The 21,815-nt window shown below is 38.5% G+C and overlaps 1 protein-coding gene across 3 annotated transcripts in view; it reads left to right on the top strand.

Moving 5' to 3' along the window:
• Nucleotides 1-4,808: 4,808 nt before the first annotated feature.
• Nucleotides 4,809-21,815, top strand: part of LOC307127455 (cadherin-2) — a 94,664-nt gene continuing 77,657 nt past the window's right edge. The window contains exons 1-2 of one of the 3 annotated variants that reach the window (XM_079818678.1): nucleotides 4,809-5,159; nucleotides 8,297-8,405. In XM_079818678.1, the coding sequence (XP_079674804.1) occupies nucleotides 5,103-5,159; nucleotides 8,297-8,405 (166 nt within the window). In that variant the 5' untranslated portion in view covers nucleotides 4,809-5,102. The remainder of the gene's footprint in view (nucleotides 5,160-8,296; nucleotides 8,406-21,815) is intronic. The other 2 variants (XR_013816643.1, XM_079818679.1) reach the window with 2 other exon arrangements.

Consider the following 21,815-nt stretch of genomic DNA (forward strand, 5'->3'; position numbering starts at 1 on the left):
GAAATGAACTTTGTTGCATCATTTTCATGTTATCACTTTAAAGCTGCTTTGAAACTGCATTGCATTGTATAAAGAACTACATAATTGAAGGTGACAAATCAGTGCAGCATCCCTTTCATTTCACATTTCTCAATCTGTTTTTAAATACTTGGGAGTGAACATTACTCATACATTTTCAGGTTTATATGCAAATCATTTCCCACCCCTATAAATACAATTCAATCTGATCTTCAGAGATGGGACATGTTACATTTTTCTTTATAGCAGGTAGAGTAAACTGTATAAAAAGTCTTACCTTAGTTTTTATACTCTCCCAGTTTTTCTCCCAAATCCTTTTTTCGTTCAATAAATAAGCCCATGTTATAATTTTTGTGGAAAGGGAAGAATCCAAGAATTCATAAGAACCTCCTCAAAAGGCAGCGACCCCAGGGAGGCTCTTCCTCTTTTTATGGGTTATTAAATCTTCAAAAAATCGTTTGTTGGCACAACTCTTCGGAGGCCAAAGGCGGAAGCAAATCTAAATATACTTCAAACCCTGTTGTAAACTCTATGCTTAGAATATGCTCTCAATTTAGGCAAATAAACTTGATGACTTCTCTGTGTTAAGCCCTCTGTCTGTTTCCTGCTGGCAAAATAGACTTCACGTATCCACAGAGGCAGAGGGGAGGCTTAGTCAAATGTAGTGGATTTTGTATAGATAACTAGATAACACTTTTGCCAGTTTTAGCGACCTCTCAGAGAAACATCTATCTATTTCATTACTTTCAAGTCCATAATTTTATTCAAGCCCAGAGTTCAACCTTTCCTGGCCTACCACCTGCTACACTACTGGATGAAATTTCACAGGCCCCTGTAGTCCATAAAGGTCAAATTTCAGCATTAATATAGTCATGTCCTTAAATAATGCTTTAATCGATAGAATGAGAGGAGAGTGGGTAAAGGACATGAAAATTGAAATACCAACTGAAATATGAGGCTCTGAATAGAGTAAATGGGTAATTTTAACAATTTAAACAATCTAAGGTCCTCCACCATGCTTATTACACAAAATCAAAACTTTTTAAAATGTATCCTAATGTTAATATGTGTGATTGATGTAAAAGGGGTAAGGCTGACTTTATTTGTTTGTTTTGATCCTGCCAGAGACTAAGGGTCGTTCATATTTAAATAATTAAATTATGCTTTTAACCTGTGTTGAAATTGCTATTTTTGGAGTACAAATATCATTGATGAACAATATGATAAATGTTATTGCTTGTGCCTCTTCATTAGCAAGGAGAAGAATACTGATCAACAGATCCACCAAAGGCTTCAGTATGGATATGTGACCTGAAATCATATTTAAAATGAGAGAAAATAAAACATTTAATGAGAGGACCTGTTCAAAAGTTTTTTGGGAAACCCATAATCACATATTTTGAGAAGATGAGGACTCTTCCCCCTAACTGATTAATATAACTAAAAGGTTAATGTGTTGAAGAATGTTTACCGGTATTATGTTGAATTATGTTTACCGGTACAGATGAATCCGTGACTACCAGGAATGTAATTTTTATTTACTCTTTTATATACAGTATATTTGAATTGAGTCTTCACACCAAAGAGAGAAAAAGTGCACAATTTTATTTTTAAAAAGGGGATCAGCTTCAGGAGACCAAGCCAAAATATCACACACAAAACTTTTCTGTTACCAACCTCTAAATTACCTGGAAAGGAAAAGTGAATCAAAAGAAGTACAAGCACACTTCTCTAACTCCCTAAACCAATAAAGAGAGTGAAAAAGATACGTACACAAAGCACATGGCGTCACACTCCCTACTTTCCTTATTTAACACAATTTAAAGAATATATGCAAGCGATATTTACACATTAATAGCAGTAGTCCAATAATCATCGTCAAGGAAACTCAAAGTCAAATGTGTGCAAACTCTCAGAAATCACAAGGATAAATCTCTCGTGGTTCAGCAGTGGCACAGATCATGGCTGTCCTCGTCCACCTCATCTTTAACTTAGGAGCAGTACGGCCATTTGTAAATTGAATGTCTCTGGCCTCCGTTCTCATTCGCTTCCAGGTATTTCTTTCTGTACTGTACAATACAACTCATTATGCTGCTTGATATTGCAAACTGGTATTTCTAATGAAAAGATCAGCGGCATCTCAGTTAAAAAAAAAGATAATGTCAAAGAAGATGACAGGATAATGTTTGGAGATTATCCATGGAGTCCTGCTTGGAGTAGGAAATATTTATTTTGTAGTTTGCATCAGCTTTGAACTCGGGTGTTTATAATGGTTGTGGTTCCTTTAAATTTCTGACTGTCATTTTGGCAACATATCCCAGTATAACTTTGGAAATCTTGTGCCTGAATGTGTATCGGGAAGCGGATCAGTGCTGGGGTATTCCAAAAAGCATGCGGGTTATGTCACACGCCCGGCTAAATTTACTTTAGTAAGCGGATAATCGCAACTTTCGGTTCCAAGACCTGAGTTAACTTTCAGCTCATTCATTCTTTATTCTCATCTCCTGCTCTGGGTTTAGTTTTATTCATAGTTTATTAGCGCATTGATGAGACTCCAGTGGGCGTGACATTGCACACAATATTTTATATATAGGCCTATATATATATATATATATATATATATATATATATATATATATATATATATATATATATATATATATATATATATATATATATATATATATATATATATATATATATATATATAAATTATTACGCACTATTAAAACAAGGTAATGTTTTTTTTTTATTCTATATATAATTCTTGTCTCACACATCATTGATCTGTATTCAAGCAGTTTTTTTATTTTGCAACAGGACATTGCACTTAGTTATGAACTTACTCCTGGAACCAGCAGACCTCGAGTAAGCAGGTTTAGGTTAATCAGCCAAGAGTTCAGGGTATGTTTGACAATAAGATAACCTTGCTTTCTGGAATACACCCTGTTCTCCGTTTCAGCGGCGGTTTATGAATACAGACTCTTTTGTCCTTTGCTTTAACACTGTAAAACTCATTTTTACAATGAGTGTCAATGCAAAAGTGGCCTCCATTTTATCTTCTGAACTTTACTCTTCACCTTTCTTGTTTTTCTTCTGTTAAATGGTTTAAAAATAGCTTTTTTAAAAACTTTTTAATATGAGGAGAAAATCTGGATGTGGCTGTATGAGGAAAAAAAGATCATTTGGTCCTTGGCAGGTCTTAAAATTAGGTAAATACACCCTCAGATGAACAACAACACATGACATATGACACTGTAATTATTTATTTATTAAAAACCAGGCCAAAATGGAGAAGCCATGGGTGATAAACTAAGGACACCCTTACTGTTAACATAGGAATGAAAAGGGTAAATAGCAGTCAGGCACAGCAAGTGATCACCTCAATAAAAGCAGAAGTTTTTTCAGTTTGCTGCTCTGAGCCTTCAGGTGTGTTCACACAATGGCTTTCAGAATGGCTGAAAAAGAAAATAATAAAGGTGTTGCACTGGCCCAGTCAGAGTCCAGACCTCAACCTGACTGAAATGTTGTGGCAGGACGTTAAGAGAGCTTTGTATGAACAGATGCCCTCAAACCTCAATGAACTGAAGTGACATTGTAATGAAGAGCGGGCCAGAATGCGAGAGACTGATACTGTCGTACATAAAACGATTCCTTCAATTTATTGCTGCTAAAAGTGGCCCTGCAAGCAATTGAATCATGTGTGTGTTTATTTTTGTAAAATAAATAATGACAGTGTAATATGTCATGTGTTACCTCATTTTAAGATCTGTTAACAATCTGATGTTTTAATTACGGTCTGATCAATTCTAAAGGGTGTGCTTTCTTTTTTTAACATGACTGTATACTGGATATGAAATGGGTTTGCAGTTCAACTGGGGGGGGGGGGGGGTTGTGAGTTGACAGCTCTTTAAATTAAAGAATGCACTACTGTTCAAGAGTTTGGGATCTGTACGATTGTTTTTGGAAATAAATGAATACTTTCATTCTTCAAGGATGCATTCAATTGATCAAAAGTGAGTGACTGCAAAGATATTTATAATGTTACAAAATATTTAAAATTCAAATAAATTCTGTTCTTTTGAACTTTCTATTCTTCAAAGAATCCTGCAAAATAAAATGTAGGCTATCACAGCACAGTTTCCAGAGAAATTTGAAGCAGCACAACTGTTTTCAACACTGATAATAATCATAAATGTTTCGCAAATCATCATATTAGAATGATTTCTGAAGAATCATGTGACTGAAGACTGGAGTAATGAATGATGCTTGAAAATTCGGCTTTGATCACAGGAATAAATGAAACGATATTCACATAGAAAACTGCTGTTTTACACTGAAATATTATTTCACTTATTTCACATATTGTTTTTACTGTATTTTTGATCAATCATACTGATCCCAAACCTCGGAACGCTAGTGGACATATTTTTCCATCCCGGTGGGAACTTCAACCTGAATGCACACAGACCCATCATGGGGACCTAAATTGAGGTTCCAATGGGTCCAAAAGCTTATAAATCATTCAGAATGAGTTCTTTTAAAAATGTAAAAAAAAACATAAAGTTTTGAGTGATGGGTAGGTTTGGGGTATAGGGTTAGCGTAAGGGGATAGAATACAGTTTGTACAGTATAAAAACCATTACGTCTATGGAAAGTCCCCACAAAGATAGCGCGCCAGACATGTGTGAGTCCGATTGTGACTGACTGCTGCTGCTGTGTGTGTGTGTGTGTGTGTGTGCGCGCGTGTGTGTGTGTGAGAGAGAGAGAGAGAGAGAGAGAGAGAGAGAGAGAGAGAGAGAGAGAGAGAGAGAGAGAGAGAGAGAGAGAGAGAGAGAGAGAGAGAGAGAGAGAGAGAGAGAGAGAGAGAGAGAGAGAGAGAGAGACTGCTGCTGCTGAGTGCTGAGTGTGTGTTTGGTGTGTCCGGCAGGGAGAGTTGGAGAGAGACTGTTTCTGAGGGAGTTTCAGGACTCCAGTAGCAGGTCAGGAGCAGAAACAGACACGCAGCTGCAGAAAGATTCCCTCTATAAAGACTGAAGCGAGAGAGACTCGCATTCAACACGGATTCATAAACAAGCACATCAATGCTGCTCATCCCGGACCGGGCTTTGCTTCTTTCTCTCCTCCTGGCAGCATCGCAGGTAAACGTGTTTGTGTAGAAATGCGACAGCTAACATAACGCTTTATCTGGCACTGTGGGGAATAACAGTCGCGGCACTGACGCAAATTGAGCCCGTTACACACAGGCAGTGATGGAAGAAGTTCATGTTATGTCCTCTTTGTAGTAACCATGTGTTTTTGGAAGATTGACTACTATTTGTATAACCACAGCTTTAATACAACAAATACCATGGTTTAACTACAATAACCATGTTTTTTGTATGTTTGTTTGTTTGTAGTAAAACCATTCATTTTCGTATGGGATTGTCTTGGGGTAAATTGATATACAACTCCACAGTAAAACTCCACACGTTAAACTGACTTTAGTTTAATTGCTGTATGAAATTCAAAAGTAAAATAAATTACTTTTTTCAAGCACTTTGCATTTTCATCACTGATGAAGAAATTCGACTTGAAACTATAAATCCAGTGAACTGACGGCAATTATTGTTGAAAGTTAAATGAGAACAAAGATGCTGCAATAAAATCATGAAAAGAAAACATGTTTAGCCTACTTTGTGCCACTATCAATCAAATCAATACATTTTGTTTAGGCCTATATGTCATTACTAACAAAACGGTAACACTTGACAATAACAGTACATGAATAATCATGTATTAATACATTAATTAATAGTTTATTAAACGTGAACTCATGATTAGTGAAGATATGAACTAATCATGAACAAATGTCCCGTCCTTCGGATGAGACGTTAAACCGAGGTCCTGACTCTCTGTGGTCATTAAAAATCCCAGGATGTCCTTCGATAAAGAGTAGGGGTGTAACCCCGGCATCCTGGCCAAATTTGCCCATTGGCCCCTCTCCATCATGGCCTCCTAATCATCCCCATATACAGATTGGCTTCATCACTCTGTCTCCTCTCCACCAATCAGCTGGTGTGTGGTGGGCGTTCTGGCGCAATATGGCTGCCGTCGCATCATCCAGGTGGATGCTGCACATTGGTGGTGGTTGAGGAGATCCCCCCATTCTATATGTAAAGCGCTTTGAGTGCCTAGAAAAGCGCTATATAAATGTAACAAATTATTAAATGAGGAGCTATCATGAACTAAGAAAGGGGTAAGGATTCATGCATGAATAAAAGCAGCATTAATACATGTTAGTACATGTTTGATAATTAATGCATTAATTAACATGTATGGGTAAACTAAATCAAACAGGCTCCTTAAGAATAAATACGAAGTACTCTGACTTTGAATTAAACATGTGATTTAATACTGTCAATTTAAACTGTAATAGCCTATTATAATCTGCCATCTGCAGCTTTGTGATTTTTAGCCATTTTTGTGAGCCATTAATTACACACATTTGTCTAATCAAACGTTGAAAATAGACTAATAACTATCACTAATCATTTTAATTTGATATAAACCGTTTTCAGATTTTTATAGTTCAATTAGGCTACGTTTAGTCACAGCTAGTTTTCTTCCCGGAACAACAGTATGTAGGGTTTGTTTCTGGTGGCATACTCATTAGTGGCGCTCTCGGTGCTCCTAGCGCGTCAGTTGTGTTCCTTCGGTTTTGCTGGCATTTTCATCAAATAATATATGTCGACTGCTTTGGTTAACCGAAATAATAATTTAAGACATGTTTGTATGATTGTTGTATTGGGATATTTCTGGAGGTGTGTACTTTAATTAACTGTATTTTTTAATTGTTTTAATTGTAACTTATATGCTTCGATTAGCATTAGCCGGTGGATGCGCCCTGTTTTACATGTAAACATGCCTTATGTGGGTCTTTACAGGTATGTTTGGGCTTTCTTTTAAGTCCATATATGTTTAATTATATAAATATAAATAAAAGAACTAGCCTACAAATACTTTTTATCTTTGTTTTTTTTGTACCAAGGGTGTAAATGAATAAGGATTCTTAGTGTATATGTTTATTCATTTTGTAATGAATGAATTGTTAGTGCATCATTGTGTCATGACTTTACTTCAGGGAGCACGGCATTACTATCTCATGGTTAACTTGCCATACACTAACATCAACTAATGGCTTGTTACTGTATGACTATGTCATGACTTTACTTGAGGGGGCACATCATGATTAATTCATTATTAACTAACCATACACTAACATCAACTCATGGCTTGTTAATGCATCATTGTGTCATGACTTTACTTGAGGGGGCACATCATGACTAATTCACTGTTAACTACTTACCAAATTCAGCTCATGATTTATCATAAACTTAAATACACATGTAACTAGTGTAACTAGTATTCAGCCCAGTTAAGAGAATGGAGGTACAGTATCATCACGGCCTGTGTCTGGGTGGAGAGAGAACTGTACGGATTCCAGCAGACGATCCCTCACTTCCTGACTTTACTGCATGTTTCCTGTTATTTTTTGGTAACTGATTTCTCAGGAACTGTTATAAGTCACAGTAGGTTTAGTTTGACGGGAAAGAGAATATCACAAAACAGACTGAGACCTTTTGAGATAAAATATAGCAGATTTAGTATTTTCCATGTTTGATAAGGGTGATCAGTGAAAGTAATGAAAAACTATTCCTGTGGCTTTCAGTAATATTTATGATGAAGCTTCTGATAAAAAATGGTTTAAATTATGACAATAATACATTTTAAAATGTATTTCAAAGTCAAAATATTTGTTATTCATTCTTAGAAAGCCTGTTTGATTTAGTTTACCCATGTTAATTAATGCATTAATTATCAAACATGTACTAACATGTATTAATGCTGCTGTTATTCATGCATGAATCCTTATGATTCCTGTCTTAGTTCATGATAGCTCCTCATTTGTTCATGATTAGTTCATATCTTCACTAATTATGAGTTCATGTTGAATTAACTATTAATTCATGTATTAATACATGATTATTCATGTACTGTCATTGTAAAGTGTTACCAACAAAAACTGTAGAAGGCTAACTATGCTTATTAGCCTATACATGTTTTTGTAAGGGGTTTCATTTTTAATGTTTTTTGTTTTGTTTTTTTTGTTCTTAAAATATCTTTAAACAGCTTTTACTCAGAAGGCTGCAGCTTCTGGTTATTCTCTCTGGCTAATGGGAATCCATCAACAGTAAGGTGATCGTGCTGATTGATGAGTGTGTGTTGTGTTCTGCAGTCTCTGGACGGAGAGGACGGAGGCCGTGGTGTGTGTCAGCCGGGTTTCTCTGAGGATTCCTACACCACAGTGATTCCTGAAGCTGTGCCGGGACAGCCCGTCTTCACCGGTAAACACGAGACCTTCACACACATGGCACTGTTCCTCTGTGAGCATCAGCTCGAAAATTCACATCAGCCACACAGAACGGCATGCCGTTCGTTTAGTGTGAGTAAAGGGTGGGACATTATGTGAATTTACACTTAAAACACTGAAAATCAGCAAAAAAAATTAAATAATGTACACCGATCAGGCATAACATTATGTGTTGGTCCCCCTTTTGCTGCCAAAACAGCCCTGGCCTGTCAAGGCATGGACTTCAATAGACCCCTGAAGGTGTGCTGTGGTGTCTGGCACCAATATGTTAGTAGCAGATCCTTTAAGTCCTGTAAGTTGCGAGATGGGGCCTCCATGGATCGGACATGTTTGTTCAGCACATCCCACAGATGCTCGATTGGATTGAGATCTGGGGGATTTGGTGGCCAAGTCAACACCTCAAATTCGTTGTTGTGCTTCTCAAACCATTCCTGAACCATTTTTGCTTTGTGGCAGGGCGCATTATCCTACTGAAATAGGGAATATTGTTTCCATGAAAGGGTGTACATGGTCTGCAACAATGCTTTGGCAGGTGGTAAGTGTCAAAGAGACGTATACATGGATGGCAGGACCCAAGAGCCGCTTTTTTCACCATCAGGCCGGACGGTTCTCATTGCGGTGCTGTGCTGCTCCAGGCCAGCTGGTATGGTTACGGTTTTCTTTTTCCACTGTGGGGCTGATAACGGCTGCTCTTTGGAATGTCATACAAAAGCATCAGTCGTTGCCTTGGTAACGCAAGAGTTTACAGACAATATGAGATGTAAATAGCGACCGCGTTATGGAGGATGATCAGGTATTTATTTTAATTTTATTATTTATTTGTGTTTACGTCGCTCAAATATTGTGCTTAGCCAACTACAGAGAAACCGGTAGTCAGAGAACAGACAAGTGAGTTGCGACGTCACTTCACGGATTCTACCAGCACGTGCTGTGCCGAACCAGGCCGTGGAAACACAACTGGAACTGTTCCTTACCGTTCTAAGAGCTGTTCGGCCCGGCGGTGGAAAAGCAGCTAAGGTTTCCCAGCAGAACATTGCCCAAAGCATCACACTACCTCGGCCAGCTTGCCTTCTTCCCATAGTGCATCATGGTGCCATGTGCTCTCCAGTTAAGTGACGCACACGCACCCGGCCATCCACGTGATGGAAAAGAAAACGTGATTCATCAGACCAGGCCACCTTCTTCCATTGCTCCATGGTCCAGTTCTGATGCTCAGTTCACGTGCCCACTGTTGCCGCATTCGGCGGTGGACAGGGGTCAGCATGAGCACCCTGACTGGTCTGCGGCTATGCAGCCCCAAATGCAACAAACTGTGATACACTGTGTATTCTGACGCCTTTTTATCAGAACCAACATTAACTCCTTGAGCAATTTGAGCTACAGTATCTCGTCTGTTTGATCGGACCACACAGGCCAGCCTTCGCTCCCCCAGTGCATCAATGAGCCTTGGCCGCCCATGACCCTGTCGCCGGTTCACCACTGTTCCTTACTTGGACTACTTTTGATAGATACTGACCACTGTAGACCAGGAACACCCCACAAAAGCTGTAGTTTTGGAGATGCTCTGACCCAGTCTTGCTGTCTAATATATCCCACCCACTAGCAGGTGCCGTGATGAAGAGGTAATAGTCAGTGTTATACACTTCACCTCATCATAATGTGGTCATAATGTTATGCCTGATCGGTGTATGAATAAAAATGAAAATGAGTAAAAATTGGAAGCTATATATGGAAACAAACCTAAAATATATACAAGACACAAACAAATACAAAAATAAGTAATACATACACATTTATTTTTTCAAATAGCTTTGGTTTTATTTGATCAAGAAAGAGGTTTTAGTACAAATTTCACAAAAGATCAGTTTTCAATTGTGTCAGTACAAACACACATGATCACAGTTTTCTTTTCACAACACATAACAAGTGTTTCATCTATATAAACATTTCATTCACTGTCAAACTCTGTTCTCATGCGGTTTAACTCGTTTAACATATCCAGCGGATCTTAATGATTATTCCTTGAATCATTTGCTACATCTATATATTTCCACAGATTCTATAGAACTTGTGTGCAATTTCCAAACAGATAAAAGTTCGACCAGCAGAAGTTCGCTTACATATTCTTAATAGTTTGGGAACATACCACGGAATTATGCAAATTGATGTATTAGTGTATTTTCCTTCTTTTTATGACTTTGTTGCTTTGTTTTTCTTATGCGGCTGCTGTTATATGTGTTGTCATTGTCAGTTGTTTTTCATGTGATGATCAATCAGAGCTAATGTTTATTTGGTTGTCATTGGTAATGTAATTTGTCAGGATCTATGTGTGTCTGTCTGAGATTCCTGTGTGCATTTTTTGGATCCGTTGTGTTCATGTGTTGAAGATTATGACTCTGTTTTCATTCAACATGTGTCATCAGCTTAAAACAAGCTCTCTGGCTGGACATCATCAGGAAACAGTTTGTTTCTGTTATGGGATCTGTTACAGTAGCGGTTTCTGTGCAGATTTTTGGTGTGATCTATCTGATGGAACACAGACTGAGTCCCTGTATGCAGACAGGCGGGTGTGATTATTTTGGGTGGTATCTATCTCGTGGTGGGTTTATTTGAAGGCTGTCCACTCTGGGCACATCTGTGCTCAATGGGACGCCAGACAAACTACTGTAAAAATACAACCACACTTCAAAGATGGTTTCGGTCATTTTAGGTAGTTCTTATCACACTCATGTATGTTCGTTTTTCCATTATGTTTGGACTTAGTTAGTTATGTGCTGCTATAAAGATGGGGTGTGACGTCATGATTGACAGCTGTGCTAGCGAATGAGTCCACGGGAGCAAGAGTGTGGGTGGGGCCTTGATACCGCGGCTCCACCTCAGCATCACTAGTAACATCATTGACCCAACGACCATTTCTGGGATATTTTGACTGTATCTACAGTGGGAGGATGTGGATCTTTTTTCAGTCTATGGGCTAGATGTTTTTTTTCTACCTTTCTTCCAGCCGCTGTGACTATATTTAGCATGAGGTCACACTGGGAACGGAGGGAACCTCCTTGAGACACTTGAAAGATTTAGACTGGTGATGGTTTCTGAAATGGGTCAGGTTGCTTTATATTGATTTACAGCCAGAAGTAATAGCAAATAACCATTAGGAATGTATAGAGGCACATGCCAAGGGTTTCCTTTAACCCCTTTACTATTTTTATTTGTAGTTTTTTTTTTTAACTTGCAATCGTTTTTTTTCTTCTTAGAAATGTACAGGCTTCTATTCAAACACGTAATAATACGACAGTGTTTCAGTTGCAATTGAGACAAACCACAGATGCAAATGCAAATTTGTAGACCGACTGCAAATTCCTATTAATTCCGATAATTTCCAATTATTTTTTTAACAATATATTAATTAAATTTTTTGTTTGCATATCACATCAGATTACACAATAAATAACAATCATTTAAACATAACAGAATAAAACATTTTAGAAGGTAATTGCAATTATCTCACAATTGTGAGTTTACATCTTGCAATTTTTATCTCACAATTGTGAGTTTACATCTTGCAATTCTGAGAAAAATAATAATATAAACACATATGAACTCGATATAAACTCGCAATTGCAAGTTATAAAGTCCAATTCTGAGGGGGAAAGATGAAAAGTCGCAATTACCTTAATCTTTTTATTCTATGGCGGAAACAAGCTTCCATACATCACCCCATCCCGGAAGAAAAAAAATCAATTAAGAGCAATTATACATTTAGCTTCTAAAATACACATCTATGAATCTGACCTCAATGCTCTGTAAGTGGGGGCTGATATGATTTATACCCAGGAGAAAAAGTTTAGGATCCAGTGGTATAGTTTCTTTGATAGAATATGGTCAATCATACACTGTAAAAAATGCTGGGTTAAAAATAACCCAAGTTGGGTTGAAAATGGACCCAGCAATTGGGTTGTTTTAACCCAGCGGTTGGGTTAAATGTTTGGTTAAAACAACCCAATCGCTGGGTTAAAACAACCCAATTGCTGGGTTATTCCATTTTCAACCCAACTTGGGTTATTTTTTACCCAGCATTTTTTAGAGTGTATTAATAATACCTTGCCAAAGGGTTTCACTTTCACACATTGCCATATACAGTGGTACAATGTACCTCTACACTTTATAAAGGTATCAGTGATGTTATTGTTAAACTTGTGCAACTTAACAGGGGTTATGTATGTTCGCATCAGCCATTTGAACTGTATGAGTTTCAAGCTACTGTTGACTAATGGGGAGATGACAGGAATATCTAATGAATGGTTTTGAGATGAGGATATAAACCTTCTAAGTTGAAGATGGGTCTTTGGAGTTTGTCTTTGGAATGTCATATTTGGTTGATATTACTGCAAAGGACATAAGTAGCCTACTTCATCTTTGTTGTACATATCTTGCACTTTCCTTAACCCTTTTTCAGCCCATAGTTGAAATCCTGCATCACATTTCCCTGGTTTAAATTGAACATTAGCCAAAATAGGACTGATATGTTACATTTTTACTTTGTATTGTATCACAGAGGTCGCACTGCATTTATTCACCCACCATGATCGCAAATGATATGGTCATAAATCATGTTTGGATTTATTACAGAGCAAACAGCGTTGTGAAGGAACACAGAATGGCAGTATGACAGTTTCATTCGAGCAGAATTTCAAAATGAACAACGCTAAACTCGGAGAGAGCAGGAGCGCATGGTTGCCAGATTGAGAAGATTAACTAAAATGCTGGGCAGAAAATAAGTCCTTTTAAGAGAAAAGCTCAGTTTGGGGGATTTATTCTCTTGACATCTGACCAAGCAGGAAAGATAGTGGAGGCTTGATACCAATGTTTTCAGGACGAATATAATAAACGGGGCAAATATTGCGATGATTATTTTTAATGAATCGAGAGAAGCAGAAATCGTTATCACGATTAAAATTAAATTAATCGTGCAGCCCTACGTAGGGAAGGTCTGAAATGAAGGGAATACTCTGAAATGACAAATTATTCAGAACCACCATTGTCAACCATAGAAAATCACACTTGAAACACAGTAATTGGAAGGGAAATGTATCTCTGATCTAAAATATATACTTTTAGAGGGATCAAAAGAAAATTCTTTAACGGATAACGATGGAAGAACGATCTTCTGGGAGTTATTCTTATAGATGAATGGAAAGAATCTCGTCTCTTTGCTCAAACCCATCGCAAAAAATCCAACAGTCATTCTAACTAACACTTTTTAGTTAACTTTACTTAATGTCTTTATTGTAAAAATCTAGTAATCTGTACTATTCACTAGTTGTTTACTCAGAAAACTCAGAAAGTTAAGATTAATTGATTGGTTTGAGTGCCATTTTGTCAAGCAAAAAAACATTCCACACAAAAACTCACCATTATGGTGATCAGTGTTTACTTTGGTTGGGCACTTGGAATATTCATATTATTATAACTCTGTACCTATTGATGCAGCGATGCAACAAGAAATCCCAGTTATTTGGTTTCAAAGGAAGAGAAATAATAAATAGGTTGCTTTTAAAGCTACACTATGTAACTTTTCCGTCCACTAGAGGTCGCCTGTTCAAAACAAAGGCGTAGTGTGATGACGCCACGTTTGAGCGCAGAATCTTGGGACATGTGGTCTTCACCTCACAGCCGGTGGAAAAGAGTCAGGATAGGACTCGGGCAGAAATCATGTTAATGGATGCTATTATTAACATTACTGTAGTATGTAGCAGAGCAGGACCGAGTGTTGTGGAGCTGAGCAAGTCCTCAGGAGCGATTGAAGAGCGGGACAGTTATTATGGCATAGTCGCCGGCGGGACTTTTTTATTAAAACCTATTTATTACTTCTTTATTTAGTTATGTAATATTTCCCTTCATGTCATATAATGATCGTTTACAATTTTATTGCTAATACTTACGTCATAAACACCTTTTAATCCAAACTTTTAATCGGGTTGATATCTTGCAGTTGACCATGCTTGAGTCACACACATCAACATTCAGCATACAAAACACAACAATGGTAACAACAATGGTAGCTATACTAAGTCAAGAGTAAATCTAAAATAAATTATCAAGTACTCTCTACAGTTCTTTTTTAGTTACTAGAACTAGAACTAGAACTCTTGTGTAAGTGAACTATACTAACTACTATACTAGAATTTTTTAGCACAACATACTATTCCTATTTCACTTTACTTGGTTTTTCATGCAATCGCTTTACATGCTTTTTTAAAGTAAGTCTATTTAGATTTTACAGCTAAATTATTGCAGTATATATGGCTCTTCTGGACCTGCATTTCCCCTGCCAAATGACATTTGAAACTGATGAAAAGCTTGTTTTTCGATATAAACGTGCTAGACGGGCATGTGTGTCTTTGCTTTCACAGTGAAACGCTGTCCAGAAGCTCTGAGCGATTGATGCCTTGATGAGAACAGCACAATCCTGGAGTTGCTGAGGCTGACGCTAGTTATCTCTGTGAGAGGATATTGCTCAGCATGTGTGGTCCTGTATAACTGTTGCTCAAGGGACGCTGATTAAGTCGTCCCTAATGAAATCCTGCTGTAGTTTGTTGGAGTCTCATTCCAGGTTGATGTGCTCATTGAGACGGTTCAACTCTATAAATATGTTGCACCCGTGTGTTCATGCGTCCTGTCACTGGAGAATGTGACGGCACGCTGGTCAGCCTCATAAATAACGGATTATCTAATCGTTCATTTGTTTATCACAGAGAGGTGGTTATTAATCTGACACAGAGCTGATAATGAAGCACTTTCAGTAAGAGGGTGTGGGTCAACACATGAAATACCACAAGGCTGAATACAACAGAATAAAACAGAGAAATGTCATAGAAGTTAAATGTAGAACCTGTGTACGTATATATATATATATATATATATATATATATATATATATATATATATATATATATATATATATATATATATATATATATATATATATATATATATATATATATATATATATATACAGTATATATGGTGCAGCATATTTTGGGGCATGGTAATGCAAAATGCTAAACAAAACAATTTATCAAATTAATGTTTGTTAATCATGCATATACAGTACTGTGCAAAAGTCTTAGCACATTAGTATTTTCATCAACAGAAAAAAAGGTTTTGGAGTAAATAAGTCGTGCCCCATTGGGCTCGGGTTCTAGTTTCCGCAGTTCTTCTGGATTTAGTCCGTCTCATTTCTGTTTATTCATGTATTCACAGACGGACTCGATGATGGTGAGATCAGATTATATTGGCTGCTTTCGGCTCATATCGGGCTGAATGTTTGGAAATGTAAAGTGATATTTCCTTCTGACACACTACGGCAAAAGATATAAATAACTGGCTTAAAATCTATTTTATTTATTTATAACTCTGTCCCTGGCAGGAACACACAACACACAACAATTTTTGAACGCAGATTCAACAATTGATTCATATATAAACATTCAGAAACACATGTGTAAATGAAATGTGCTTTGCATTTGTGAATGTCAATTTGGTTGTGGATTTGCAAATCATATTCGGTGAATATGAATTAGGTTATGAGTTTGTAAATTGCTGTTTGCAAAAATATATATATATACATTTCACAATCCGGATGATTCTTTATAGACAAAATCAAGTCTTGCCCTCCATTCCCATTGAATTTCGCTGTACATCACATTAGGGGAGTAAAATGGTTGTTGACCTTAAATCTCAGGAGTCTTAATGTTAGGACTTCTATTCAGTTCTATCATCTAAATCTGCCGTACAGCAGAAGTGTGTGTCTGGCACTGGTCAATAATGCAGAGTGAAGTCGATGTTTGTTTCTGTTCTTTCTCTTTCATGGGGTGAGAGGTGTGGATCTCTGTCTCTTTCTCCACAAAGCGTGGTCTGTTTGCAGCGTGGGCTGCCAATTCACTGAGCAGCGTTCAATACCTCTTTCATTGAGCCCTGGTCCTCCCTTGCTCTCTCATTATACAGGCAGAATGCACTGAGGATCAGCCTCATATTCATCACACGGCAGAGAGAAGAACAGGCATTCTCTGGCAGGCCTGCTGTTGATGTCCATCAGATCTCTCTTTGTTTTGGGTTGGGTCCTCTTGGCACGGGTGTGAGCTCTCTGAACGTGGTGTCAGGTTTCATGGCCGGCACTGCCTGTCTCCCAGTTCAGCAGATCCTGAGGATTTCGGCTCATATTTGCTCAGAGACTGTTGTAATAGGTCAAAGTCATACCTGCTGAGATCTGTGTCAAACGAGTGGCAGATGTGATGTGTGATGTAATCACTGTGGCTCATCTCATCGTGTTGTTTTAGCTCAAGACAGTATTTGACCCTGGTAAAATGATCATATTTTACTCTTTTCAGTACAATGCTAACATTATGTTTACTAACAGCTGGACTTTACAAATAATGAGTTATTTTTTTTGGCATTATGGTAGTTATAAAATTAGCAAATTGTGCTTGAATCTTAATGGTTGTGTGTTTGTCACTCTTGTCTTCCTCTTGTTTTGGATTCTGTTAATCTGCATGTGTTAATAAACAAGCTGCGATTAGATCCACCCTGCAAACCTCAGCAGTTTTAAGGGAGTGAATTATTACAGGCCCATTTCCAAATCCTCAGTTTTGGCTAAGGCTTGACATTCTTTTGTGAGTTCTCAAATGAAAGTTTCTGTCTACAGAACAGTACCAAACACCACAGCAACTGCTCAGTAAACGGCACATTAAGACAGATAACTAAAGACTCCAACACAGGGCTATAAATACACCAGAAACACAAGATAAAAACACACACATCACTGTCAGATTGCTCAAAGTGGGCGATCATCCAGAAATCACTTAAAACAGGTCCAAAAATATAGTAATTTATTGACAGTCTCTCACAAAGGTGTTGTTTCGAGCACAAGACTCTTCACCAGACAATTAAAACACTCCAACGACAGCCATTTGTTAATTAACCAATAAAGGTCACATGATGCACTCACTATCTAAAGTGTGAATCCAATAAATGTTGCACCTGTACTCAGGTCCGGTTCCATGATCAAATCACTGAGGGTGCTCTAGTAAAGTGCAGATGTAGGCGAAGCAACGGCTCCACCATAGAAGTGTACAGTGAGATATTTAAGATTAATTAGCCATCACTTTTACCAATAATCGGAATAGAGTTTTACTTCTTAATAGATTTTAGACTCTAGACTTTAATAGAGTTGTCACTTCTGAAACTTTTCAGCATGCAATTGGCCATCGGTCCTCTTAACAGCATGAAAAACAATAGTTTTATTCAGTGGATTATATAGGCTGTAGCCTCAAAAGCGAGCCAAGGCCGCTACACTCAATGGCTCTCATTTATCAATCTTGCGTTGAAACGGACGTATATGTTGGCGTAAGATTATGCTTGCACTCCTCTCACCGCCTGATTTATGAAGCTGTGCGCACCTCTGAAATCCAGGTGTACGCAATACCTGCCCTTGATAAATGCCGCGGGGGAAAACGATCGTCATTAGAATAACACGCCCCTATATATTCAAGTCTCTGCCTCCCCCACGCCCTCATTTTACGCCATGGACACACGGAAGACGGTAAAGAAGCGAAACTTCTCCGACGTGGAGATCGAGACCATCACCAGGGAAGTGGAAAAAAACAAAATTGTTTTATTTGGGAGTTGAAAAAGTGGGATTAAAGGCGCCCACAAAAACAAAATATGGACCCAAATTACGAGTACTGTTAATAGTGTAGGGGTTGAGAAGCGCACTCCAGCAGAGGTAATAATGTTTTATTGCTTAATATAGACCAATAGTGATCAAGTTAAGTGAGTTTTCTTGTTTATTGTAGGTGAAAAAAAAGTGGTCAGATATAAAGATTGCCACAAAGAGGCGCGTCTCGGCACTGAAGAGGAGCCTTTAAATGGCAGTTTGGATGAGAAATTACCTATCTATTTTTTAATTAATGACGCTTATTGTTATTTAGAAGAAGAATGTCGTTATTATTAGTATTTATTTTATTATTATTATTATTTAAAAGAAGAAGAATGTCATTTTTATTATTTTGTCAGTCTGAATTATTTTCAGTCCCAGTCCGTGCGCAGCTGCCGGGCCTAACCCTGAAACGTCAGGTAAAGCGCACTGGCTCGCAACTGGAGGAATACATATGCCTACAAATCAAATGCTTTGGTAAAGTCACACAAATTAAAAATTGCACAAAAATAAACTCTGAAGTTTATAATTACTATGTTGTTGTTTTTTTACAGTGGGTCATAATATAGCATATCTTTGTCAGTGCGTTTTGTGGTGTTAGGAATTGTTTTTCTGCGCATTTTCGCACTAACTCAAAACGTGCGTACACCACCTCCTGAGCTGGCGTAGGATTTGAGCGTGCCGTACGCCAACGTCCATATTGATAAATCTCAAAGTCACCGTGGTTTTGGGTGTACGCTGGAAATTTGGTGTACGCACTTTTGATAAATGAGGGCCAATAAAACTGTCGATCTGCTGGTTCAGTGAGGGTTTATCCAAGGGCTGATTGTGCTCTCACCTGTTCCTCTTTGTTCTCATCTGTCTTGCTATTTAGTGTCGCCCTGTTTTTGGCTTTTTTGGTCAGATTATTGTTTGATATAGGTTGGATATATGCTTCATGCATATGGTGTTCGCGTCTATCTGTTCTAAACTAATCCTAGTACCCTTGTCCAGTCTAGTCTAGTCGAGTCTGCCTTAGCTGTTTTCTGTCCAGTACCCTGCTGCAGGTGTTTTGACCATCTGGATGTGCTCACCTCTGCCTGTCTGCTGAAATTGCGGCTGGGAAGGTGGCGGCTAAGGTGAAGGGTAGACAAACGACACAGGATACAGGAGGTACCAGGGCGGAGAAAGGGCTGACAACTCCAGGGGGCTGACTGACAGAGGCGGAGGCGGAGCAGGTGCAAGTGCAAGTGGAGACCAGGGTGGACCGACAGGCTGAGCTAATGGACCGACGGGCTGAGGTGGAGTCCTGGTTGCGGAGGCCGGAGGTCGGAAACCGTGAATCCACCAGCCATAATGGAGCTGGAGACTGGCAGACCCACGGCGAGCACACCTCACAGATGGTGGACTGAAGGCGAACTGAGGGGCTGACAGGAAGCAACGGAGGCGGGGATAACGAATAGACGATGGAAGGAGGTGGGAGAGGGAGGCTATGTGGGAGTACAGGAAGCCCTGATGGCTCAGGCACCTCAGGGAACCATGGTGGTGCAGGCAGCTCCCCCCCCGCCCCCCCAAAAACTATTTTTGGGAAAAGCTACAGGCTTTGAAGAGAGTTAATTTGCTGGAGTCCTCTCTGGTCTCTGGACGGAGACAGGGGACGTCACTGGGCTCTGGACGGAGACAGGGGACGTCACTGGGCTCAGGACAGAGACGGGGGACGTCACTGGACTCTCAACGGGGACAGGAGACAGGAGGACTTTCTGGGCACCAATACATCGCCTCAAATTCAATAAGTACCCCTAGGGGTACCTGTACAGCAGCCATCTGAGCTGTTAGCTGTGTATATATTGCCCTCTCTCATTTCAGTTCATAGTCTGCCATTGTTTGTGTTCGCTCACACTGTTACGTGTGTTTGTCTTCTCTGTATCTTTGATGTGTTCAGTATATTACAGTTAATATTTCTGCAGTTCGATCCACTGTGCATTGCCTCTTCTTACCGGACCACAAGCATGAAACACGATCCCTGGAAAAAATCAGGCTTTCATTAAACGTATATTTCATTATACAGGAAAATGCCAAGCAAGTGTTTCTTGAGCTAGCAGAAGCAATGAAAATGAACGGCCATTACACACTTCTGAGAACATTGAGAAGCGCATGATCCCCATGGGAAGATCAAGTTCTGAAGAAGCTCTTATACAGGGAGGAATGAGTGCTGAAGGACTGGGAATAATGTCATGAACACACACACACACCATTGTGTGAGTTAAGCACTGAAATTATTAGGGATGCACCGAATATTCGGCCACCGAAAATTTTCGGCCGAAAATGCCCCAAAAGTGCATTTTCGGTTTTCGGCCGAAAGACTTTTATCACCGAAACAACATGGCCGAAATGTTGTGATGACGCAAACAGAAACCGCGACCTGCACGTGCTTGTCTGATGCAACATGTCTGCGGTGTGGACGTATTTCAGTATATCTGAGAAACACCCACGTCTGCTCCACGCACAGGCACTGACAGCGAGAGCTCATGTTGAGAAGAGCTCATGATGAGAAGAGGACCAGACTTCACTGTGAAACCGAACGCAATCTTTAACAGTGGGCATGTTTTAAGCGCGGAACACACTTCAATCTGGCGGCAGCGCGCGTGAACGCGATCATCTGTGAGCGCGATCGATCATCTCTTCCTTAAGAATAAACATGAATGAACATCTAAGGTGTGTTGAGGATACATTACAACTTACTGTCATGTGTATATATGTGGTGTAATCGCTCAATCAGTGTTTCAACGGCGGAAAGACCTCAATATAACTGCTGTAAACTAAACAGTCATGTAGCATCATTTACCTCAGGCAGTCATTCAGTGTCCACAGCTGTTAGTTCACTAGAGAAATCAACTCTTTCACTAAATATATGACCTATATTAGCCGTTATATTCATTATATTCTACTTAACCTGTTAATGATGTCTTGATTATTTCATGTATGTTTAAATAAAATGACAGACACTGTGTATAAATGATTATATTTCAACAACGAATTGGATAAAAAACTATTTTATAATTAGATTTAGAAGTTATTGCAAAAACTGCCTTATGTGAAGTGTACATGTTTGTGTACTGTGTTATTTGAGTGTTGATTATTAGACCTAAAAATAAATAGCAACTGAATTTAGGCAAATAGTTTGGGCTCTGTTTTTAACCTTTAAAATTAAAGTAAGGGCTCCCTCTATAGTTTAGAGCAATATATTCAATAAACTTTTAGTTATAATTTAATTCATTTAAGGACAGACTTTTTTTTTTCAGTAAACCAATAAAAATAAATAAAAAGCCATTTTGTAAAACTGCTGTACCGAACCGTTAGTTTTGTGTACCGCTACACCCCTATTCTACAGTTAACATATGGGCTATGGCAGTCTTTGCTTTGATACACTATTATGTTGAAGGCCTACAGAGAAAATAGTTGTATCTTTAAGTTGCACTTGTTCTGAATGCACTTTCTTGTAGTCCTACAGAGAAAATTTTTAAATGCACTAGACCTAAATGCACTTTGTTTTTATGAGAGAACATTTAATTTAAAAACCTTTCTGTAGGCCTGTACATTATTATTTAATGTACAGATGAGTGGGGTCAAGTTAAACATTTTAGTTTGAATTTTATTTTATACTGTGCATTGTTGCAATGTGCTAAATAA

Source organism: Gobio gobio (assembly GCF_949357685.1).
Source record: "Gobio gobio genome assembly, chromosome: 6".
Lineage (NCBI taxonomy): Eukaryota > Metazoa > Chordata > Actinopteri > Cypriniformes > Gobionidae > Gobio > Gobio gobio.